The 25,611-nt window shown below is 42.3% G+C and overlaps 1 protein-coding gene across 4 annotated transcripts in view; it reads left to right on the top strand.

Moving 5' to 3' along the window:
- meis1b (Meis homeobox 1 b) overlaps positions 1 to 24,378 on the top strand; it is a 77,890-nt gene extending 53,512 nt beyond the window's left edge. Inside the window, exons 9-13 of one of the 4 annotated variants that reach the window (XM_075480235.1) lie at positions 1,419 to 1,495; positions 15,007 to 15,146; positions 16,807 to 16,896; positions 17,720 to 17,817; positions 22,534 to 24,378. In XM_075480235.1, the coding sequence (XP_075336350.1) occupies positions 1,419 to 1,495; positions 15,007 to 15,146; positions 16,807 to 16,896; positions 17,720 to 17,778 (366 nt within the window). In that variant the 3' untranslated portion in view covers positions 17,779 to 17,817; positions 22,534 to 24,378. The remainder of the gene's footprint in view (positions 1 to 1,418; positions 1,496 to 15,006; positions 15,147 to 16,806; positions 16,897 to 17,719; positions 17,818 to 22,533) is intronic. The other 3 variants (XM_075480251.1, XM_075480225.1, XM_075480243.1) reach the window with 3 other exon arrangements.
- The last annotated feature ends 1,233 nt before the right edge of the window (positions 24,379 to 25,611 follow it).

Below are 25,611 nucleotides of genomic sequence, written 5' to 3'. Positions count from 1 at the left end.
ATTTTCAAAGATATTTTTGTAGTACTGGCAAACTCAGGCCCATGGTTGGTGAATTGTCAATTACTTTAGCTTTTCACCAACTTCTTCTCTCTTATGTAAATGTATGCACAGCAGTTAAGAGTATATAGATCCCCAGTTAGTGCTATCACTTCAACTATCCATTTTTTTCCATGCTCTCCTTATTCCTCCCTCCTCTTCTCCTCTTTTATAGCCTGCCTATGATGTGCAGCACAGTCTATGTCTTGTCTCAGTCATGAACAGGACATTGTCCTAGGCGAACAGGGCTCCGTGCAACCGTGACACCACCCTCTCTAATATAAATCAACACACTTTCCAAGTTCACATTTATCCAATTTATGCATTCTATATATTTAAACAGGTGGCTGAGCTTGAACTTTTCTCAGCTGGTTCGTGGTTGTTGGGGGTGAAAAAGTCAATTTGGTGAATCTCTCCAATGTGTGAACTGTTGTTTGTCAGGGATTGAATCCCAAAATAAATGAAAGCTTGATTAAGAATGAAAAAATGAAAACACAAAAAAAAGGACAGCTTCTAAAATCAAAGTGATGAGGCTTGATAAAAAACATTGAGAACTATATTAAGATGAGATTATACTAAATTAAATAAAATTTTCTCGTCCCTGCGTGACTACATTGGAGAATTGTAACATTGTTTGACCCTCCACTGGCAGTTTGATATTTCAAGTTTAAAGACACAGAAACAGGATTAAGCGACTCACTGAGATGGCATTGTGTAATTTTTGGGGAAATCCCTTTTTCTTGTATTGAGCTAGTGTTAAAAAAGATTTTTAAAAATGTGCTTAAAGTTAAGCAGTTAAAACTGTGGATTCTACTGAAAGTGTAGCAATTTCAACAAGCATGAAAGCAACCAGCGAGAATAAAGACAAAAGATTTTTTTGGTTTGATTGTCTGTATTTCATCGGGTTAATGCTACATATTCCCCACTCACTGATTACATATGCAGTGAGGTGAAAGGAGGGCCGTCAATGCGAATATATTTGTGTAAGAGGCTGCCTAATTACCAGAGCTGGTTCTCCACTTCACTTAACTTTCTAATTGGCTTGCCTTTTTGGCTGCCATTAATTACAAGATTTGATATTCCATTAATGAATGGGGGGGGGGGGTATTAATGTGCACATGCTCACACACGCTTGCACTATACATCCAGAAATACGCACAGGCACGCTGACACCTACGTACCAACAAACACGTGCACACTTCTCATTTTCTACCTCTCATTACGGTGTGAGAATTTGTGTGCGTGGCGGTGAAAACTACACCCTGCAACGTCTCTTTCTCTGCTAAACGCACATCAAGCCTTTTAGCAAAAAAACAAGGAGCTTCATTAAACAATTTGTGGTCAGCCTTTTTTTTCATCCATGTTGTCTTTCTGTTCTGCAGCATCCCTACCCATCAGAAGAACAGAAGAAACAGCTGGCGCAGGACACGGGCCTCACCATCCTACAAGTGAACAACTGGTAAGTCATTTCAGAGTTTACATGCAGTCGATTTCAGGGGTTGGAGCCCCCGGGCTATCCCAGTTCTTAATGATTGGAATTAATGCCTCCACTCCACTCCTATTTTCATCTCTCTCTGACACACACTCACACAACACTTACTGAACCTTCCTCACCTAGATCAATCCATCTGAAGAGATATGGCCTGGAGTGATTTTCAAGACCAGCTGCCTAACTCAGCCAAACATGAACATCCATGTTAATTAATTACCATCTTAAAATATCCAATAAAATCCTTCGACATGCTCAACTTATACAAGAATGATTACTTGAAGTGGTGGTTTAGAGACTAATTATAGGGTTTCAGTTTGGGTTCCTTATTTTGAGATTTTGTAGTTCTTGCAGAATTATTAGGATTAACATTTATTTAAATATTTTGCTTAACGTGTAGCATTTCTTGGAAAAACATGTTACATATAAAGTTTATGGCCCTACTATTTGAAACGGAGATGGTCAGCCTCACAGTTTGCTTACTTTGACCCTGCAATCTGTTCACCACTTGATGTTTGAAAAGTGAAGTTGGAATAAGCTAAATCTAATTTTTTCAGTTTTTAATCACTAAAGCATGAGCTGCAAATTATCTTCAGATCATTATTCCGTTGAAAATCATTATATTGGGTTTCTGTTCCATGTATTATGAGTATTAAGTGATTTTTCATGACGCATTGGGCATTTGTAGTTTTCCTTGTTAACAAGAAGCCTCACTTAGAAGTGTGCAGTCTGATTGCTAACTTGCCTTTGCAAATTACTGCTCTGTAAGTGCAAACTAGGCAGTTAATTGGGCACAAGTGTGACGGGCCGGGCCATAAAATATGGTTGCTAACTATCCATTTTAACCTTAGGTAACACTGTAAGAGGTAGAAAGGGCCCCTATGTCCTTGTGCAGCTAGTCTTATCAGAGAGATGGCTATCAGCACATGCTTAGTGTTATTAGCCATGTCTAATTAAAGGGGCTGGAGTCTGAATAACTGAGGCAAGGCCCAGGCAGAGGGTGTTTGATCTGTGCAGCCCTTAAAATAATCCTTGAAAGTATCGGTGAGTTGCGAGGTATGAGCATGAAAGTGGCGAGGGCAGAAAAGGTGAGGAGCGGCAGAAAAGGAGTAAGAGCTAAAGAGCCAGAGTGAAAAATAGATCAAGAGAAGGAGAAGACGATAAGGACAAAGGGAGAAAAAGAGATGAGACACGATAACTCCACATTACAAGCAATCTAATGATGTTAACATTATTCCCAGCCATTGTTCAGTCAGAGACCTCAGAGACTGACAGGCATTAGATTAGGATATCAGTCTGTGGAGACTTCAGATTATACCAGGCAAAAACATTGCACACACACACACACACACACACTCAACCACTGCTTCCTGACCAGAGGGACTCCTGTAGAGGTCATCAAATCACGAGACACCCGCTGAATTCTCTGAGGGATCAATTCTTACAGCCGAACTATGGCTTTATCATGTGTGTGTTAGTCAGACAGTCACATGAACTGTAGCTTGGTAGTTTAAGGCTTACTGTGTGCTCTCATTCTGTTTATTTTTATTGGTTGGGTTATAGCACCAAACCCAGAAGGTGTGCATGTGTGACCACCACACACACTGTGTAAATCGTAGGTTGCTAATCTCGGTTTGTGGAAGATGTCGCATGTGTGTTTTTAAGTGTGTGTGAGAGAGGAACCGGGGGTGGTTAATCTAGGGGTATTAGCTGTTAAACCCTGCATGCTGGGATTCCGCTGCCCCCTCACATTTCGTTGTATCTAAGTCTGTGCGTGTGTGCTTGTATATGTGTGTGTGCACACTTGTCCACAGGCACATTTCCATGCATGGTTCAGTTGTTTGAGCAAGCGAGCTGGATGTTGCAGGATGGAAGGATGATCGAGAAGGAAAACAATAAAGGGGGAAATGGGGTGACAGAGAGAATGATGAGAAGAAGAAGAGAGGTGGAGGAGAAATAAAAATATGAAAAGATGATAATGAGAAAGAGAGACAATCACAGTGAGCAGGAGAGAAAGACACAGAGAGGTTATGTTAGGGGAACTGCCATTTTGCAGGCGTGTTGTTGTGCTGGATGGGAAGCCCCGTCATTGGGTGTCTCCATAGCAACCCCCAGTGATGTTACCTCCTGACCCACTGATTTGGTGAAGTCATTTTTCCCTAGATGTGATTCTGTTTGTCAGTAGATATTGAAAAACCCACTGTCAAACTCATGGACACGGACAAATGTGCCCATGTTCAAATGCTCACTCTCTAACGCGCACACGTGCACATACTGTACACGCTTGCACCAGATCAGGTCTGCAACTGTAAATGAAACCAAAGAAGACTCTGCAAACCTGAAAAACTTAGCAGGAGTCTCACAGGAGCACAGAGGCCGTCGGTGTTGAATTCATGTCAAACAGTCGCAGATGAACTGCGGGTCGCCCATGTTTGTCGTCCCAACAGGGGAGGACTTAAAGATGGAAAACGCGTGCAACTGACTAAACACACAGTACAATCCTGTCACATGTTCCAGCACAGAGCAATATGAACACACACAGTCCCTTCCACAGACAGAGGAAACACACACACATTCTCTTTGTTATCATGTGCTTTACTTCACATATATTATCTCACACAATCCGCCGGACACCCATAGACTCTTTCACTCATGCACCATAGATGTGTTAACACACATGTCTGTGTGCATTATTGATGAGAAAGCACGTGGTGGGGCTCAGCAGATTAAATAAAAATGCTAAAGGCCGACGAGGGGTGCAGATCACTCATGAATTATTGGCAGAAATACGCTGCACCAGGGAATCTCAATTTGAATGAAGAAAGTGTGTAATGCTGCATGTTCACAATTAGAAAACAGAATTGTTTGTAGTAAATGCATCCCTAAGAGCACTTCATTACCCTAAAGTGGACTGTGTCATGCACACATATATGTAAAGTAACACCTACACTTTCTGGACAGTTACAGTAAGACAGTGGACCTGTGTTGGGCGAGCCTACACACACTCAAACACATCCGTGAACATACGCATGTTTGCACATAAAAACATCCCAAAGCCATCTAGATTAATGATTTAGACATCTGATTTTTATTCTTTCTGAATTTAAATCATCATGATTTGCAAGTGTTAGAAAAATCTGCAAGTCTTTTAATACAAGTGTCAAAGTTTATGTTAATATCGGTTATTCAAATAGAACTATTAACATTTATGCTCTAAAGCTTCTTTTAATCTTTTTTGTCACATACGTTTAAGTTGCTCTCAGAGCACGACAGGAGTGGTATCTGCAAACAGAAGTAAAACATCCAATCTTTGCTGCAAATACCAAAGGCATTTACTTGTAGTTTATTTATGGTCAATTTAAGACATATTCCCCAAAATAGTCTTGAAGTTCTTCGATGTTGCCTTTCGTAGAAATACTTCAGGAGCTGAAGGGATTCTTTCTGGGGAAGTGAGAGCTGGATTCCACTGTCCAAACTGTTAAAACACAAGGAACATTCTCATAATGTTGAGTTGGAAAAGTAAAACCAGCCATCATCAGATATTTATTTGTAACTTGAACTTTCATTTTTGTACATGTGCATGACAAAAAACTTAATCTGAGATAACATAGGCCTACTTTATTCCTCATAATTCAACCAGACCTGAACAAAAATAACCTCAATCATTACTCTGATGCACTCAAAACATTCCAAGCCTTATGAAAATCAGCTATTTTGAAGTAGATAAAACCAATACTGACCAATCCATATGTGATATAGCTGACATTAAATATGGATCGGCAGAGAAATAACACACTGTGATTGGATTTAGATTTGCTGATAGACTCAGGTGTAGCTCTGTCTGCAGCCACAGTATCAAAGTGTTTTTGAACAACACAACCTTTTACCTGCTTACACAATTACAGCACTCTGAATACAGGCAGCAGCTAAAAGCTCAATGTGCAACATATAAAATGTCTCTCTCTGGATGCAGTCAGTATCTCTGTGCTAAGTTCTTCTAACGCTCCGGTGATGTAAAAATCGATAGCGAGGTCATCAGGTTTCCCTTGTTGGCTGCCCCTCCCCTTCCTGCCTGCAATTTAATAATACCCCTTTAAAGGCAGTGTTTAAGCCCCGCCGAGCAATTGTTTTGTCAATAAGACCTCCTTTTACGAACGTCTTAAAAGCCTGGACAGAGAGAGTTAGGGGGAGAGAAGGAGAGGGAGTATTTAAAAGGGCAGAGTGGACGGACGCTGAGGCTATTCAGGAAGGAGCAGTATGGCATATATGTGTATGCTGTTTATCGGGTTTCTGAAAGCACACGTCAAAAAACAGAGGAGAGAATAAGCTGAAAGAACAGATGGAAGTTGAAAGCAGGGAGGGAGAAAAAAATCATGGGAAGAAAGATTTAGGTTTGTTAGCACATGCAACGTTCATACTAATAAAAACCTGCCAAAACTAAAGGATAATTCTGGTTTGTTACATCCTAGGTTGGGTTTTCTGATCTTGATTTGCAATTAGAAGATGTGAAAAAGAAAAGGTGAACAGAAAAGAAAAAATTGGGGGGGGGGGGCAGGCTGTTTGTGGTTTAAACCAGCAAACGGTAAACTCAGTATGTGAAATATGATATAATATCCCTGATATTCCCAAAAATGGATGTAAATTCTAAAGAAGAGCTCTGTCCATTTGCATTTTATGGATGTCCACCGCAGCTGTTGTTTCCCCTTCAAAGTGCTTATACATGCACCCTCTAGCATCCTACAAACCAGTCACAGAAACGTCTCTGATTCACTTTTTTTTTTGCCATTTTTCAAAATATTGCTAGTGAATGGAAGTCATCCAGTTCTGGCAAAGTTGTAAAAGAAGGACAGGAACGACACAAACTGTGTTTCTATGTAATTGGCAAGCAAATTTTAGTGGTTTGGTCAGAAAATGGAGGTGTAGGTTATGTCATGCAAAGTTTAGTGGTTGTTAATTGGAAACAAGAACACAAAGAATGTGAAACGAATAAAACTAGTTGTTTTGGCGAAATCTGAGAGAAAAATAAGTCCTTAACTGAGTTTTTAAGTTTTTTCTTTTTTCTGTTCAGCATGTTGAAACTACTCTTCATGTCTGCAGTGTTTGTTCTCTGGAGACTAAACAAGTGATCATTGATGTTGGTTAAATGTTTAATACATCAGAAAGCATTAGTATAGGAGTTCACATCTGCTCTTAAGCGTGTTTTCCTGAATGCACAACTTCAAAATGCACTTAAAAACATTGCTGTACTTAATATTACACACAGTCTTCCTGTCAAATGAGAAATCACTTCCAACATTTTATTGAGTGACAATCACTTATTTGATTTACCATCAGTTAAGATGCTTAAATAATCTGATTTTTTTTTTTTTTTTTTTACCTAGCAGATTAACACCTTCCCAGGTCAGGGCTGACTTTTTGATGAATATAGTGCTATCACAGTTTATAGAGATTATGGCCAAAACTTACTGTAAGTTAGACCCAAGTTGTAAAAGCGTTAAATGGTTAATGATACGAGAAGGAGAAACAAACTGGTAGAGTGAGATGAGTTGCACGGTTCAGTATGTTGACAGACTAAAGAGAGAGATGCTGGAACTTGTTCGCAGAAAGTCCTCCGAGGTGTGTGTTTTTGGAATTAGCAGGCCGAGTTTCAGTCCATGCCCCGAAGCCTGTTTCATACACTGCAGCTCTTTCAAGTTGCTTCAGCCTGAAACTCCCTGACATTACAGCAGATACCACTCTCTCTCTCTCACACACACTTCACATATGACCTCACCCTCAGATCTCAACAGACTTAAAATGTGAAAATAATTTCTAAAACAATATTTTCTTCTCAGTTTGGACTCTGTTGCTAACGATAGCCTTTTACAGGAAACTTCAGCCTGCGCTGACACAACCTGTTCTTTAATGTATTATGTCAACAGAAATCTGTGTGGTTGTGTGCGTGCTCATATACATAAGTGTCCTTGTGCAAAGACACACACTATACCAATGTGCCCCCCCCCCCCCCCTTTCTCTCTGTGTTTCTCTTACATCACAGCACGCCACCCGAGGCCAAACCTGCATTTCTCTTCATTCGCCCCTCTCTCTGTCGTTTTATCCCCTCTTCTTTTCTTCCCACTCCTCTCCCTTGCTTTTCAACCTCCTTTTGTAGTGGATGTCCAAAACATGAAAGGCGGCAGAATGTGAATGCCAGGCTCTGTGTGGAAGCACACATGGTCGCTGTCGTACTCGCGGCCATCAGTCAGTTGATGTTCTCACGCTGATGTTTTCTTATGTTGATCAAAGAAGAGTTATGAGGTGAAATCAGCAGGACGCGAAACGTGCGTTTTGTACCAAAATTAAATATGTAGGAAAAATAGGACGGCTACTCCCGCACGTAACAGAGGACTGATTATGATTTCATTCATTAAAAATAAGTCATGCTTCTGTGTAAAGGGTTTATTTCTGCTGGCACTAACATGGATGTGGTCACTATCGACCACTGAAGCTTTTAGACTTTTTCACTGTTACAAAAGTCTTTGGATTCTCATAAAATTTATAAAATAATTTTCCTTTTAAGTTGGGTTTTTGCACAAAAATATATATATTCATACAGCATATGGGAATTCTAAAGATTTCAACAAGCTAATGATTGAATATAAGCATGTAAATGAAAGAGATTTTGTTTTTCATCAGAGTATTACTCCCTTTCCTTAACTTTTGCTGACGGTGGATCTTCTGCCTAAAACTGCATTGGTAGTTTCTGGGCAGCCATTGGGATCCCCCATAGTGAAAGCTGCTGTGAGCTGGCAGGGGGAAGTGACACGCCAAAGACAGGATATGACACAGGCAGCATGAGGGGGAGATTTGGGTCAACCACTTTGTTTGCAACAGTCCCCACTGCAAGCTCTGTCAGCAATACCGGCTCTGTGCGACACCATTGTTCATCTTCGTCAGAACAGGGATTTCTTCAGCGTGTGTGTGTGTGTATGTGTGTGTTGAGGGTTTGCATGTATTTGTGTACATGGTGAACAAAAACACATAATGCATGTAAGCAAATGCATGCAAACCCACACCGGAAAAAACACTCAAGTGGAATGGGCTACTCGTGCTTACACACAGAGAAACATAGACCCACACACATATTTCGATCCAAGCCCAAGGGCTAGAGGACACAGGCTCTGTCCAGTGTTGTGTTTGTAGAGTGGGCAGCACAGGACCGCCATGTTGTTTCTGGGCAAAGCTTCAAGCCATCCCCTCCCTTTGGCATTGATGGATGACTGGTTGACCGAGTCCAAGACTCGCTGAACGTGTCTGAGGGGAAACAGGAACAGAGATAAAGAGAGTTACTGGGGTCACATGTGACAGCTACAACCTCTCTCTTCTACTGTCTTAATCTCTGTCTTTATGTCCCTTTCTGTTATTATGGTCTGTATTCCCATCTCTCTCTTTCCTACCCCCCTTTTACTCCCACTTCTGTTTATATTTTGTCTTTTGGCAAGTCCCCTGTAGAAGTCAATGAGTGTTGCACAGCCTGCTCAGTCAGAGCCAATGAGTTCATGTATGTTTTTCAAGTGGCCAACAGTTCCTCAATATAACTCTGTGAGGCACCTGGTTGTCATGGACACACACATACACACCGAGCTCCTCTCCAGTTTGTGTGTGAATTTCTATGAGTGGGTACCCGGCCTGTTGCTCCACTCTGTAAAACCAGCTTTAGTGGTAGATTCATGGCTCTCTTAATGGACACTGGGCTTTTAGGTAGTGGTGCAACAGGGACTCTGTGTGTGTGCGTGCACATAAATACTTGCATTTTATGTGTGTGCAGTAATGGGGATTAAGTGACCCCATGTCTGTTCTCAGTCTAAAGCTCCTTTTAAATTTCACACTGTTTTCTTAAGTTTCCCTCCATATGTGGCACTGGATCCTGCTAATCCTCCTCATGTTATTAGAAGCTGGATCAGCAGCCCTGCATGTACTGAATGTGTGTGGGTGTGTTTGCATGTCAGTTGGTGTGTCTGTACATAGCTATGCGTGCATTTGGAGATGGTTCAGGACCTTTTTGCCTTCCAATAAAGACTTGTATGTTGTGCTGACTCAAAACACAGGCCTCTTGTCTCATAACAACCTAGCTCCAGCCAAACAGCGCTCAGACTTGGTCATGTGACTCCTGAATTACCTCACTTTAACCATACTTATCTAATGTGCGTGTCCACACTCTTTATGTCCATGCTTGCCTGTTTACGTCTTTCAGTATCCCAGCTCACCCTGCGTTAATAGATAAGTTGCCCCACCGGCTCCACAGGCCTGATGCACATTTTTTGCAGGATCAGGTTGGATCGTGGGAATGATGTGTTGCATGTACAGGCCTTTGATATATACCATAGTTCTCTGTGGTTGGTTAATTGGTCAGAACAGTTCTTGGGAAAACAGTGAGAATGATGCAAGGCGTTGACAAGTGAGAGCATGTAGCATATTATGCACTGTGTCCTACATTTGTAAATGTGTGTATGCATGTAGGCGTTTGTACTTGTTGAAAACTGCACAGACAAATTAAGGACAATACGCAGTTTCTTGGCTCAGCATTAAGTATAGCTTACTCATGAATAGTTGCAGTCTATTTTAAACAATCCACATCTAAGCTTAAAGCTTAAAATTCCTCAAAGTCAGTAGCTCCTGTCCTGTGCCCTGGATTCCCACAAGTGCTGTAACGATGCAGCTGAGTTGACCATGGGATGATTGAGGGACTAGGAGAGAAAACATATCAATGACCCTATAATAATTTTTTTCTATACATCTCCATATTAAGGCAACCTGAGATGAGGGAACACGGATACATGTGGCTTTAAGAGGTCACATTTCTCAGAATAGTCATTCTTTCCTTTGGTTTTCCTTTCTTCTTTACCACGAAGGAGGTTGTGATTTCACCCCCTTGGTTGCCTGAACAGCACTGGTCTAAATATAAATCATGTAAACATTATAAATTAAATTTCAGTAGTAAAGGGCAATGAGAAAATCCCTGCCTCTTAGTTAGCATTAGTTTTGTGCTCATTGTTTACATTTTCTTCCCTTAACTGTGAATTTGTGTATGTTGCAAATAGAGTTGCGCATGCAGCTGTGTTGGTTTATTTAAACTAATCTGAATCATCTAATCCAAGCATCTGACCTGCAAATGACTCTGAGGAGGAGAGAAAGAAAAGGAGGGAGGGAGGGAGACGTGGAAGGGAAACAAGAAGGTGATTTACGAGTTAACTCGTCAACTGAGGATAACAAGGGGAGAAACTCATAACTGTACTTTCCTCTCACAACCATGTGCAGTGTGCACACATACAGCATGCAGGTACAAACGCATGAATGCACAGCCACTCCCAGCTGTGGATGAGCTCCATTATAAAAATAACTAATTACTTAAAAAGATGAGATTCCAGGACACAGAACAGGATGATAAAGTTGTCAGAAGTGTGACATAAGAATGGTGTGTATAGTGTTAGCTTTAAAATGCTATACAAATGCTTAAATTATGACTTCTCGCTGGTTCATTGTGTTAAAAATGACAAAAATCACAGTAATGGAGGAAGAGCTTATTTAAAAGTTATAACCAAAAGCAGAAAGGACATGAATTCAGTATTTGATTTTCTAAAAATGTGAATGTGTGTGTGTGTGCGTGTGCGTGTGTTGTAGGAAGGATATATGGGCCAGGCGTTAATTGTGGTTGAGCAGCACACAATCGATGGTAGCCAAGCAGTGACAACCTGATGATAACTACATGACTCTACTCGTCAGAGCTTGCTTTTTTCTTTGGTGTTTTAAATCACATTGATTGGCAGCCAGGAGGAGTGTGTGGTTACACAGTTATTTTAAGCGGCTCTGAGATTTGAATATGCATGTAAACTTCTGTCGGCGTGCACTGAAATACACCGCCAGGTCCTGATGAATGTATGCGATCCTGATGAATGTATGCGATGCTGAAATATCCAGCTGTGCACGACTGTGGAGTTTGTGCAGGACATGTGTGCACAAATTCTCTCAGATTACTAATGTAATACTGGTGCCGAGGACGTGTGCACAATTGCGTGTTTCAATGCGTCTTGTATTACTAATATAATATTGGTCGTAGTGCTCAGGAGATGTACATGTGTGAGTATGTGTGCCGCAGATATTGAGAACTCCGCGTGAATTTAAATCAATGAGCTCACAGGGTAACCTTTTGTATATCCAATCTGCATCTTTCCACTGCTCGTTATTAAATTATCCCCTAATTGGTCACGCAACAAAGGCAGCTGATGAAAAAGACAATTTCTTGCTTTTAATTGGGCATTTCACGTGCGCTTCTTGTACACCTGTGTGCAGCTGACTCGGCTCAGTATGTCTGTGTGTGTGTGTGTGTGTGTGTGTGTGTGTGTGTGTTGGGTGTAATGAGAATAGGATATTAGCAAGGGCTTGGCAGACGCCGTCGCAATCAGTTCCACTCTTCCCAGAGAAGGAGGGAGAGAGGTTGGAGAATTATTCGCGACATTTGCAACCCCAGAAGGAGAAACGGAATGGAGACAAAAAGAATCAAACTCACCCAGTCTCCTTACATGACTTTAGTACTTTCAGTTCTGCTGTAACATATGGCTGACATGCTTTTTGATCCACTGTACCATGGGTTGCATGCTTCTGTCAAACATGTGTGCCCCTGCTGGGAATCCAACTCAAAACCCGAACAGTGTTCATACCATGTTAGATTCCCTGAGCCACACAAGTCATGCTTTTTGGTGTTTTTTGACCAACTTTAGGCGTACCACCAGTGGTGTGTCACACCAAAATAGCCCAGCTATTGTTGCTCGGAGTGGAGCCGAATAGTGCAGCTCATTGTGTGGTGATGGGAGGCAGGGGAGTGAACAGGCCATAAACACCGGCCCTATAGCACCCGGGGGTCGTGAAAAGGTGAAGCCTCAATCTTCTCTTTCTTTCCTTTCTGTCTCTCAATCACTCTTTATCTCAGAGTCCTCTCCCTTTCTTCTTGTCCCTCCATCTTCCTCTCTCACAGCCTTTCTCTCGGTCAACTTATTAACGGTCACAGCAAGAGTGTCTGGTTTGCAGACCAGAGCCCCTTTTCTTTTTTTTTTCCTTCCCCACTCTCTCACTCCTCCTTCCCTCCTATTCTCCTATTCTCCTGCTCTCCATCGCTCCATTCCCCTGGCTGCTATTATGAGAGGCATTTTATCCTTTGTTCCAGGCCCCATGGTGCATCTGGCCTCAGATATGGGGATGGCGGGGACAGGAAACCAGCAAGAGTTTTTGAGAGGAGGAGGGAGTTTGGTGGGCCAGACTGTAGATTGGTTGCTGGGAGGTGGGTTGCCAGTTTCCACCATACAGGGAAGGAATGATAAGGAGGGAACAAGCAGGAGAAGGAAACAGATACCGGGGAGGCAGAGTTATTGTTGTTCTTTAAAGAGCAGTAATAGTTACACACTTCTATCTTCAGTAGTAGCAGTCGTACTAAGCCTATGTACTTAGAATACACTAAATATTGACCCCATGTTTTACATCAAGTTGCATTTCTCTTTAAGTCACATTGTACCAGGACCAAAATGCCTGACTTTCCAAGAAGTGCACACCTGTCAAAAAAACTTCCTTTGTTGCATCAGTGTATTTAACGTAGATAGAAAGAACCATGTTCAGCCGCACAGATATAAAAGGGGAAGGAAAGAAGAGCAGGCAAGGATACAGCAATGAACGGCAAGAGGAAGGAGGTGAAGAGAAGGAGAGGTCAACAGTGAACCAGCGCTGGCCTCAAGTTGACCTCGTCCTTCTGTAAAGGGTTTGGAGAGTAGAGGAGAAGAGAGTTAAAGGAATGCTCAGGCCTCCTCAACCCTCTTTGCCCTCTCTGCATTGCTCCTCCTCCCATATCTCCCCCAGCAAAACAGGGTAGCAGGGGAGGAAGGGAGGGAGAGAGCGTTGGTGATAAAACTCCAGACGTTCCCTCATTTGATGGTGCTCTGCCATGTCAGTACATTCTTGCATTCCTCCCTAGCTTTTTCTGTTTCTATCTCCCCCCAGAAATTCCAATTCTGCATACTTTATTGTTACAAATACAGAACAAAAAGGCCAAAGCCTCAAGCTCAAGTGATGGTACGATTCCCATCACTTTGTCTTTTTTTTTTCCTGAGATCATTTCACCTCACTGATGCTCCACTTGCCTCCCTGGCAAAAAAAACAACCAAAACAATTTAAAGCAGCTTACAACACATAAATCAATAATTATCGAAATACAATGCAAGGAAACAATTAGACTGTCAAACATTCTCTTTTTCTTGCTATCCATCGTTGTCACCCTCTGTAGGTCCATTTTCAGACTTTAAACAAGGACAGATAGCAGGCGGAAAAAGGGATACCCAACATAAAGGATTTTAGATTTAGGAATATTTTTTAGATATATTGAAGAGGGTTTGTTCACTTATCGGAGTTCAAACAGATCCAGCATGTTTGTTTCTTTGAAAATAAACAAAAGTTTTAAAAGTTGAAAAAGTACTATTGTTGCCTTTAACTTCAGCCAATTCCCCCCTTTAGAAATGAAATAGAAGTGTCCAGTGGGGCAACAGCAGGAACACATAAATCAAGTCAAAAGTCCCAAGAGCCCTCTCTCTTTGGGGTCATTAAAGGCCAAAGGGTCATTTCAAAAGGGGTTAGGCTGAGCAAGGCCAGAGCGCTGCCTATGTGAGCGTGCACAGGGGCTGAATGTGTGTGAATACATGTAGGAGTGGGATTGTGTGTGTGTGTATAAATGGTTTGACTGTGCGCTTTTATTGGAGGTCATGGAGTAAAGAGGTTAGTCCAAGGATATATGTGCAAAATCTTACCCCTATGAACACACTCCCTAAAAAAAGTAACACATGGTCACCTGTCGTAGCAGAGTATCACCCAAAACAATGCCTCTCACCAGTGGCAACGTGACATGTTTCTGTCAGCAACACTTCCCACACTGCCACATTCGGAGCCAAGCGTGTTAAACAGTCAGCAATCTCAGCTCGTTGTGAGGTGGAACATCTCCAACAAAGCGAGATGGGTTGAAATGTTTCAGACAGGCAGAAAGAAAATCTCAGCTAAGCCTCGCCCCACAAAGACCCCTGTGTTCAGGCCAACTGTGTGTATGTTGAGACAAGTTTGCACAAGTTGTGGAGTTTTGCGCTTTCAAAGACGAGTGCCGCGGTTATTAAGGTTGTTAAGATGTGACTTTCGCGGTGGCTCTAAGGGGGCTTTACTGGGGCTCAGGGTTGCTTATGGGAGAATAATTACTCCATATCGTTGTTATGGTTAAGAGAAAACGAGGCTGATTTGGCAGTGTGGTTGTTTTTGTGCTGAATGCCAAGATATTCAAAGTATTAGTCAGCATTTTTGCTTCAACTTGTTTTGAGTAAAGCTCTTACGATGTTTCTGTGTTTTTGTCTCTTCTCCTTCCCTTTCTTCCCCCCTCCCTTTACCATCCTCCTCCTCCTCTTCCTCTTCACCTTCCTCAGGTTCATAAATGCGAGGAGGAGAATAGTGCAGCCAATGATCGACCAGTCAAACCGTGCAGGCAAGTCTCCTATAGTTACTGTTTTCAAGTCACGCAGGCGAAAGCCGTCCACACTCCATGCACCCGGAGGCCCCTCAGCTGGTAAATACAGGACTGATGCTCCCTTCTTGGAATGCCCAAATCCTCCGGGGACTTTCCCCTTCACTATCATGACTTACCACTAAAATTAAGAACCAAAACATGACAACATTAACAGCAACTATTAATCAACTTTGACATGCCATTTGAGGTGAAAAACTATTAATTATAGAGTATGATAATCTGGCTAAAAATGAGTTAATGATGAGTGGATTTATTTTTCTACTTATCCCTTAAACAAAACTAGCTGTGTTCTCAGTAAAGTTTGCCTTTAACCCCTTCCTCCCCACTTTACCAACCAGGCAAAGGAGGAGGGTAAAAAAAAAAAAAGACCTCCCCAGTTCAAACTATAACATAAAGACAACTTCACCCGTTTCTTTTTTTGGGTGACCGCTGATTGGCTTTTTGGCTCCAGACCTGTTTTCACCCCGCTCCCCTCCCACTCCTTTAAACACCCTCCCTCCACCCTATTTGCGGCTGTTTCAGTGAGCGAGGGGAGTGAGTGAGCGGTCCCCCTGGTGCATGGCTTGGTTTGGACTGCCGTAAAGTTTATTACCTGTAATAGGGGTCAGAGGTCAGGGTGGCATTAGGGGCGCAGTAAAGTTCAAAGGCATTCAGTGGGGCCGAGGTCTTGCTTTTGCTTGACTGACCCCCAAACAGCCTAAATCGAAGGTAAGTGGTTTTCTATGAGAGCAGAACAATGGAGGGGAGCAAAAATTGAAACCCTATCAGGTTTCACTTATCCAGGCTGCTCAGTTTTAGGCAGGATTTATAAGATGAAGTATTTAGGCAGCAGCAGATTCTGGAGCTATTTGGCAAGAATGAACTATTTTTGTCAGAAAGAGTGGTGAGTGTCAGCCTGAAGTTAATTTTTGTTCTTTGTTCATATGTTTAATCAGACATTGATAGGAGCAGCAGTTTCATTAAAAGCATTGCTCTGTTATGTGCCAACATGCCTTTTATAAAATGTTTATGTAAGTTGCAGGATATTTTAACTGCAGCATTACTACTTGCATGAAAATAGGAAAATGTCCACTGCCCTCACAACTTACTGTTGGCTGGTTGTGCAAACAAAAGCCATTCAAACACAAAATTGTACACCTAAAGTTTGAGATCTTTAGCTAAGAGTTTCTAGCCAATAAAAAACCTCTGGCTTTGGATTTTTAACCCTGTAGACATCAAAAAAAGTTTACACAAGCTGATAAACTGTACATAAGACACTGTGAGTCGGTGTTTGGAATGAGGTGATAAACACTATGCATCTAAGTATATTATGAAATATAAGGAATTAATTCCTAATCAGACAAGGACCCCAGTAATGTCCCACACAGGTTTGCTTTTGATCACTAATTAGATAATTCTATTAAAACCAAAGTCCTTGTCTGTCTTAAATATACCATAGTATATAGTATATTAAACTCTCAATCTGATCCCTATTAGAGCATTTGGCTGCATTAAAGTCTTCCAGGGGCTTACAGTGGAGAGCCCGCTGCACAGACATGGAGCAGAATGATGCTGAAAGACAACGGCGGCTTCCTGTGCGTGCACCAGCCAACAGATGATCCCGCTTCGGCCACTGATCCTTAATTAAAAGCACTAATTGACCACTCTGCTCCCTCCCTCCAATCCCACTATCCCTCCCTCCCCGTCTTCTCCTCCACAGTCAGTCAAGGAGCTCCCTACAATCCAGATGGCCAACCGATGGGGGGCTTCGTCATGGACGGCCAGCAGCACATGGGAATCAGACCACCTGGTAAGGCTTTCTCTGCGTGTCTGTCCCTTTCTTTCATCCCTCGTGGTTCCCATCTTTCCTCTGTGTTTCCTTGTTATTGTTAGCTCATTTTCATGCCTTTGTCCTCTTGACTCTGAGACCATCAGTCCTTCCTCTGGTTTCTCTGTCCCCTCAGATTCTTCTTGCCCTCCACTGGTTTCTCTTTTTCACTGTATATGTAGGCTTCACACAGTATCTGCTGCCATGAAGGTGGTTTATTGTACCATCATGCTCCTTGTCTTCTCTCACACACACACACACAAACAGTGAGAGCTACATGATTGCGTCGTCTTTTTCCCGCACAGTTTATACCTAAACCCTAAATCACCACACTGCCCCCCACCCCCCGCCCCTGAAGTACGCAAACCAGAACAGGTGTGGTCAATCACATTACACCACCATGCTCTTCCTTACTCCCACTCCCTCGCACTCAGTCCTTCTCTCACGCTATCAGGTCTAATCCTTAAGTTTGTCCTTAAGCTCCTCTCCTCCTATATCCCCTGTTTTCTGGAATTTTCTCAAGTCTCTCACCCCGTCTTACCCTCCGCACAAAGTCAGCAGGTTTGGATAAACTGCCAGGCTACTTAACCACCCAGCACCCATCCTCAACATTTTCACACACCTCACCCTGCCAGATCTAAAGGGCTCTGTTGCTTTGCTGTCTGTCAAGTTGGCTTCACAGTAAAGCCACCGTGGTGTTAAGTGCAGGTTTTTGTAAATCATTTCCTGGTTACATTAATGAATATATTATAACTTCAACAAAAGGTAGTAAGACATTATATATGTCTCTCTCTCTGTTTCTCAGGACCAATGGGTGGAATGGGCATGAACATGGGCATGGAAGGTCAATGGCACTACATGTAGCCTTACCAGAGTCTGGCCAATCACAACACAAAGGGGAATGTAAGTACACACTTAAACTGACTCAGACTAGCATATTGTTTTTGTATACAGTACACTCTCGATAAGCCGAGGTGTACCCTCAACATTGTAAAAGGGGATCTCAGACTCAAGGATATGAATAACTGTGTACTATTAGTTCAGCTTTTAGTCTGCAATCCAAGGTGTTCTTCTAGAATTTCTATACATTTTCTCTAATAAAACTATAAGAATGTAAAGACTTCCAGAGTTTTAGAGGGTGTAAGTTCTTGTTTCGCAAGTGGATTTTTTCCAAACTGATATCTGGAAATTGTTTTCATTTTCTTTTTTCTTTTATGTGCCTGAATGGGTTTTAGATACAAACAGGCTCTTGTTCTTCCCAGGCTGATTTTCCTCTTTTACTCTCTGTCTAACTCTCCCACCCTCGGTCTGGTGATAAGAGCCTTTGATCACAACCTTGTACCTCTTTGTTAATGTCTGTGTGTGCTCGCGCTCGTGTGTGTGCGCGTTGCTGCTCAGCTATCTCGCACATCCAAAAGCTACTAAACAGTCATTTTTGTATATCAAACAAGAAAGGTAAAAGAAACAAATATAGGCAACTGAGAAAAAAAACTAACGACACAAATGGCTATTATTAAGATTCAGGCACAAACTGTATAAATATCAGTAACTGAAATAAGTGACAATTAAGCATTTTGTACATTGCATGTTTTTTTATTAGCATGGGGCAAAGAGAGACATTGAGAAGGAAAGAAGGCGGGGATGGGTTGGGACAGGGGATGGGTGGGGGACTTGGGAAGTGGGAGGGGGGCAGGTATGACGTTGCTATGGCAACAGACTGATTGGCAAAAATGTAAGCAGTCGTTGCTGGTGCAAGGAGAGAGAAGTGAGCGCCCCTTAAGTGTCATAAATCTGCCGGGTTGCTGTATGAGCCACATTAATACACACATGCTAACCAGCTACAGTATCCCCCGCCCACCGCCACCTCTCTGTCTTTCTAATGCTCGCGCTGTCTCGCTCCCTCTTTGTGGTTTTTCTCACCGTCAATTTTCCTCCTCCATCTCTTTCACACGACACCTTTTCCTGTTTTTTTTTTTTTTTTTCTTTCCTCTCACCTCACCCCCTTCCTCTTTCCTTCCCTCACTCTTGCCCCAGGGCAAAACAGACACCCACATAATTCAGGATTTATGCAGGCTTGGTGTTCTCACAGTGCACAGTGTGTAAAAAGTGGCTCAGAGTCCAATTGTACTTGAATGTCGTTGTTTTCTGAGTGAATATGTCTGGGTTAGTTCAGCATATGCACCTGTGTGTCAGTACCACTGTGGCTATATGCTGTATATAGTCTGCCACACAACACTCATACAGTATGTGAAATACATGCGTACAATCATGCAGGTCTGTATAAATGTGTATGTGCATGTGTGTGAATGGTAATAGGATTACTCCTGGCACAGGGAGGGGACACAAACTAGTGCAAAATGGAGGAGGTAGCCAGCAGGGTATGGAGCTTAGCTGGGCCTAATTGACTAGATCCAAATTAAATATGCCATCACTTGAGGTGTGACCAATGGATTTGACTTATTCAGTTTACAAAAATAGAGACCATTAACCCTCCATATAATACGCGTGCATGTGTGTGCACCACAGTGAAAATATGTCACCCTTGTTGCCATCACAAATGTCTACAACTAAAACAAAAGAAATTCTCATGGAATGACATCTTTCAGGAAGGAGAAACCGAAAGCCCGTGCTTCAGAATGAGACGTGTGTGTCTGTGTTTACGTGCGAGTGTGTAAACATGAGGACTGGTTCGCCGTGTCCAAGCAGCCTCTTTCCAGCAGCTGCTAGCCTTCCCAGCAGACCTTGCTTTAAACAGCCTCAATTTGCCGGCTGAATCTCGTAATTGGGCCACCAGAGGAATCCTCAGTGAGAAAGCAAAGCGCAGAGAAGACGGTAGACAGAGGAAGGGAGAAAAAAAAGACAGAGAGGTAGACAGAAAGAGGGAGGGGCGGATGAAGAGATGGCGAGCAAGAGTAAATGACGAGAGGGAGGGGCAGATGGAGTAAAAGGAGGAAGGAAGGAGGGAGGGAGGGAAGGAGAGAAGCCGGGAGAGGGATGGTTACAGAAAAATGTCTTTTCTTTACATCCTCTTCAGCTAGCCATTGCTAACGTAGCTAGCCTTAATCAAATATAACTACTTTCTTTTCTAGGTCAATTAAATGTAAGTGATGTGTTATATTCTTTCATGACCAATTAAATTAGGCACAGGTTCATTATATTTTATAAGCAATTTTCATTAGCAAAGCTGAGATTTTGTTACCGCAGGGCTGAATTGAGAGGTTATTGTGCTTGGGAGTGCTGAGCCTTGATACAGAAGGTGTGCCTAGCAGTCACACTGCAACATTAGTTAAAACTAAAGCCAATTAGTCCTGCTTAGTGAAGAGCGTTATGCTTTCCACCCAATGATGATTACAGAGCTCGTATCCCCTTGCGAAACAATACACCTGTCAGCAGAGATGAAGCCCAGCAACTGAAGCAGAAGTGAGCTGAGCCTTTGATAGCGTCCAGAGTGACTCTCAGTTGACCCTTACCCCCTTTCCCCTCTTCTTCTCCCCTGCTTTCCCCCTTTCACAACATTAGCCAAGGGGCGGCTCCTGAAAACTGTAATTTTCGGTTTCAGGACAATAGTTATCACAGAGTGGAAGAATTAGTTACGACGCAGAGTGTATGGAATTTTTCCTGGTCATGCCCACTCAGAGCTTTTTTTCCAAAATGTTGAGTGGAACGCTTGAGTGAATGCTGCTTGTAACCCCTTTGCTTCCAGTCTCGGCTGGAGACCCTTTGTCCCAGAATTCATTGCTGCAATCATTAAGCACAAATTTGCTAACCTTCTGCTGAGGGGGTCAAGATCCCTTCCCTCAAATTCCGGCTACTACAAACCCTCCCACTGTCACCCCCAACCCTAAACTTATTTTCTGGTGGATGAACGTTTACTATTAACGAACACTAAAAAAAAAAAAAAGAAAAAAAAAAAAAAGGTCCCGATGGGGATTTTGTGCCCCCTTGTATTGTCCATGTGAATGTGTGTCCCAGTTGATTTGGCCCTTGTGGAATCCCCTCGGAGTCTCAGAAATAAGGCTTGCAGCTCAATGTATTGATTGGCTTATTAAGTGAAAAACCTTATTAGCAATGTGTGCTCTTTCAAGCACACATAACATTTATGAGACCCTTGACATGGATTTACAGCAGTAATCAGGGCAGTCTTGTTAACCAGGAGTGAAAATGCACGAAATTCAAACCAGTTGAGGGAACAAAGCAACAGATGAAAGGAATTGTTTTGCAGATTTTTGGTTAGAAATGTAGATTTTGTGGTGTTGGTCATATTTCAGTCAAATTGTGACTCTTTCTGTTTAACTTTGGCTTTATGGAAATGTAATCGTAATTACCTTCGTAATCATGTTTCACATTAGAAAAGTCGCAGGTTCGATGTCTTAAGGTTTAAAAAGATGTGTGACGCCTGCCTGACTGAAAACAAGCCAGCGCAGCGGCTCACTCCTGTAGTTTAGGTGAGAGCTGATGGATGAGGGGAATAACAAATGTGTTCACTCCTTTATCACCGTCCTTTCTCTGTGCTCAGTTTTGTCTGTAATGGTCCTCTTGTGTATGTGTGGCGAACACGTGGACAGGCCCGGGGCACTCTCAGGTGACGGGCGGCTGTGGGCCTCACCTTTCCCTCTTTGGCTTTGACAACAATGGCTCTGGGTCCTCAGTGGTGACTTTCCACCTGCAGAGATAGATGGCAGCTATTGTTGCCGCTAAAGAGAGGAATGCAGGGAGAGAAGAGGGTGCAGAGGGATTTCTTTACATTTTTCATTGTCTGAGCAGGTTGGACGGCATGCAGCAGGTTGCACCAGTTTAAGCTGTTTAGCTGAGCACAACAAATAGGTTATTTTCAAGTCACCTCAACTCTTTAAAACAAATGCAGACTTCAAACATTTACAAGAAAAATCTGAGTTTAATTTTAAGTTTCCTTGTAGTCCAGCTAAACAGATTATCCTGGAAATGTTACGCACTTGACCTCAGTATCATCTGAAGTCGATCGTGTTTGGTCTGCAAGTCCTTTTCTACTGTTAAAGCAGCATTAATGTGGGTGTAGGATTAAATCGCTAAACCCTCCAGTGCTCTCTGTGTCTCTCTCGTGCTTCCACACAGTATGAGCAGAGCAGACTCGGGTCTGTATTCTGTCCCAGATTAATGTTGGGTTTCCAGTCGCTGCCAAATGCCATACTGGTCCTACAGGGCCCCATCAGCTCGTCCTACAATGTTCATGTGCCATCAGCCTGAAAACGTAACCTGAGAGTCTGCTTTCTGAAGTCTTCCGTGATCTATTGTTGTATTTAATGAATGTTTAATGATATCTAACTCATTTAATAGTTTTCTTTTGTAGTTAAATGCTTAGAGCATCTGTGGTGGAAACATAATGCCAACATGTGTGAAGCTTAATGTCATTCATTTGACTTGACCGATAGTTGCATGCACAGGGGAGTTTTACATTTTTTTAACTTTATACCGTGACCAAAATGTACATTTTATTGCTGCTATGTTAAACTGCTGTTTGCACATCATCGAAAACTAGATTCTTAAGCAGTTTTGAGAATCACACTATGTCATTAGGCCTGTCTGAGAGCTGTGAAGAACTGATTATTGATCATTAACCAGTTTGATCCTTTCTTTCCTCAGAGCTGCAGGGCAAATCGGGGGATCATGTGTCTCACAGAGGTCTGTGGAGCTTGGGAATGGGACTCCCGACTTCCTGATGACAGCACCTAACAGAAACTCCTCTGTTCACCTCCAAGACCCAACATTTTATTCAGTGATGTCCGCAAGATGGAAGCCTTCCATGGCTGTCCACGATCTTTCTGTATCCAAGCAAAGGCGATGCAAAGAATATCAAACCTCACCCAAGTCAGATGAGCCCCCTTTCCTGAGAGACTCCTGCTTCTTCTCTGGTGGGCATAAGACTTCGCCCTCTCACCACTGCCCTCTACGCCCACACGGATTCCTCCATTTAAGTGATTGTGATTGACTCATTGGGTCATTTGCCTGTACCTTTGGTGAATGTGGAGCCTGATGATTTATTCTTGACTTCGGTAAACAAAAGAGACTTCCTGCGCGGAGCACTCCACTCTTTGGGACGATGGAATTGGACCAAAGAGAAGCCAATGTCTGTACCTGACAGGACAATAGCAAAGCAAAAGAGGTGCCCTTTAAAAACATATAGTGGTTTGAAACCTGCAAGGAGGGAAAGCAAGAGCAAAGAAATTAAAAGTATAACTATATCAAGCCCAAGTTTGGGAAGCAAGTGGAGAAAGAAAATATACTGTATACAGTTGTAAAATTACGCTGGACTCTCACAAGAACTGGGAATTTAAGTATTGTAAATGCTATTGTATTGTTCTGCATATTATGTTGTTTCTAATAGATTTTTTAAAAAAGGATGTGAACTTTTTTCTCTTTTTTCTGGTTTCTTTCCACAATCTGTGTGTGTGTGTGTGTGTGTGTGAGTGAGCGAGTGCACCGTCTCCATCAAATCTGCCCTCCCTCCATTGAACCATAATGCATTTAAAAGAAAGAAGTGAATAAATGAACAATGCAATCACTCGTTATTTCTTGCGGCCTTTATTTGGATTGTTAAAGAGAGTGATGGCAATCCAGATTTTTTGTTTGAATTAAACATACAGTACACAGCCCCTCATGGACATGCAGGGTGCAGCTACTTGTATTACCGTTGCTTTGTCTGCACCTTGTATCTCCAATCTGAGCAATTTTTTAAATTTTTCATATCAGTTTCTTACATGAGCCTCTACAGGTTTAAAGATTTTATTGGTATAGAAAATAATCAGTGATGCTTAATGGGCAAACTCCAAACACACATGTTGGATACACAAGGTTGCCATTGTCCTGTTTTCTACTTCATTAATTTTCTCCTCATTAGGAGAGACACATAATATAGGTGCAGATGTGGCTAACATCATGGCATGCTAACACAAAACTTAAAAAAGAAATTATGGTGGATGAGGAAACTCCAAGTGTCCCACAAACATATTTTTTCTCTGTGTGTGTGTCTGTGATTGAGGGCCTCTGAAACTCTATTGCAGTGTCTTATTGATGTGTTTAATGTCACATGGCTGCGCACTCGCATGGCCAATGGATTCTCTTCCCCTCATCATTTGATGTGGCCTGCTAATGGGGAGAGGCAGAGGCTATGGGAAAACACCATTTATGCCACAGTCCCTTCACTTTGATTTAACCAGATGATGTAATGCTGATCAACAGACAGGAGAGAATGTAAAAGTCACTGTGTGTGTGGCAGTATGCATGTGAGAGGGAACATGCCTGTTTGAGAGTGAGCGTGTATATGTGCTTGTGTGTTTTATTAATGCTTCCATTATCCATTGCTTCAGATATGTATTACGCACATCTTTAAAATTTCCTTTGAAGACAAGTCATGATTCTTATGCTTTTTTTGAAGGGTATATGTGTACATCTGTGTTGTAAATAAATCTTTTTGTTCAAATAAGAGAACTCCTAATTAGTCTCAAATTATATGATAAATGCTGACAACCAAACAACCCTTAAGCCCACATGGGACGGTGTAAAGCTAAATCATGTTTGCGGTGAAGAAAGCGGAGGTTCATTTATACTTCAGCAACATGGACTTAAGTCTTCCTCCCTCCCATTGCTGCGGAAAATGTGCAGCTAATGCATGCGTTTTGCTGTAATTTCCTCATACATTTAGGGGATGCGAGGAAAGAGGGGCTCAGCAAGAAAGCCAGCTATCCTTCATTTAGCATTAAAATTCATTTAGGTAAAATTGCTACAAACGTGTAAATGGGAAGATTAGTTCTCCCTCACGCCTTGTTGCCCGCAGTCAAAGGGCTCCGCTTGAAGCCCGGCGCTCTTGCAGCCGAGGTTGTCTCCGGGATTACACTGCACTTCAGGAGGGAGAGGCTGAGCCGACGGAGGAGACGTGACAAGAGCGAGCGAGTACTCTCTTTTTAGTACTCAAGTCACTATCTTCTTAGTAGTGTTTTTTTTTTCTCTTCTCCAAATCAGCGAACAAGAGAGTCTGTTTTATCCACAACAATATACGCGTATAAATCAATATTTTACCCTTCTCTATCTCTCCTTCAAAGAACTATTGTGGGTTTTTTTTTTTACTGCCTTTGCCAAAGTGAACGCTATTTACACTAAAGAAGACGAAATAAAATAGACAAGCTCTTAAAAAACCCAGGCGACGTTTTAATTGCTTCGCCTCTCCACCATGGCTGGAAAATCCGAGGCTGTGAAATGTGAATTCCTGAGCCTGTGGCCGCTGGGAGCTGTGGAGACAAGAGGAGAAAGCCCATGCTTGACTGCCCTCTTTAGGGAGGCCTGGTAACTGTCCTAGGCGGGGACGCTTGGAGATGGCGCACAGCACCACGTCTCCTTTTACGCACGGACGCAGAGCACCCAGAACATGCGTTTGAGTGTCTTTTGAAAGTAGAAAAGCTGCGGCTGGTCACAGAGGAGGAATCTGAAATATTGAATTTAAAAGAAATGTATTCTTTAACATTTAATTCGATTTTCTGTTTAAAAAGAATATGGATGATTCTGTATGTGTCAGAAGGTTTAAGTGGTGATCATTGATTCGGTAATTATGTTTAAAGTGGTGCCAAAATCTTAGCAAATGTTAAATCAAGACAGTTATTTTATTCGACTAAATTATATAAATGAAATATAATGACTGAGTTTAAAATAGAGTATCCGTGATTCATC

This window comes from Odontesthes bonariensis, chromosome 2, assembly GCF_027942865.1.
Source record: "Odontesthes bonariensis isolate fOdoBon6 chromosome 2, fOdoBon6.hap1, whole genome shotgun sequence".
NCBI lineage: Eukaryota > Metazoa > Chordata > Actinopteri > Atheriniformes > Atherinopsidae > Odontesthes > Odontesthes bonariensis.
The sequence above is the reverse complement of the archived record's forward strand: the minus strand, read 5'-3'. Positions and strand labels throughout refer to the sequence as shown.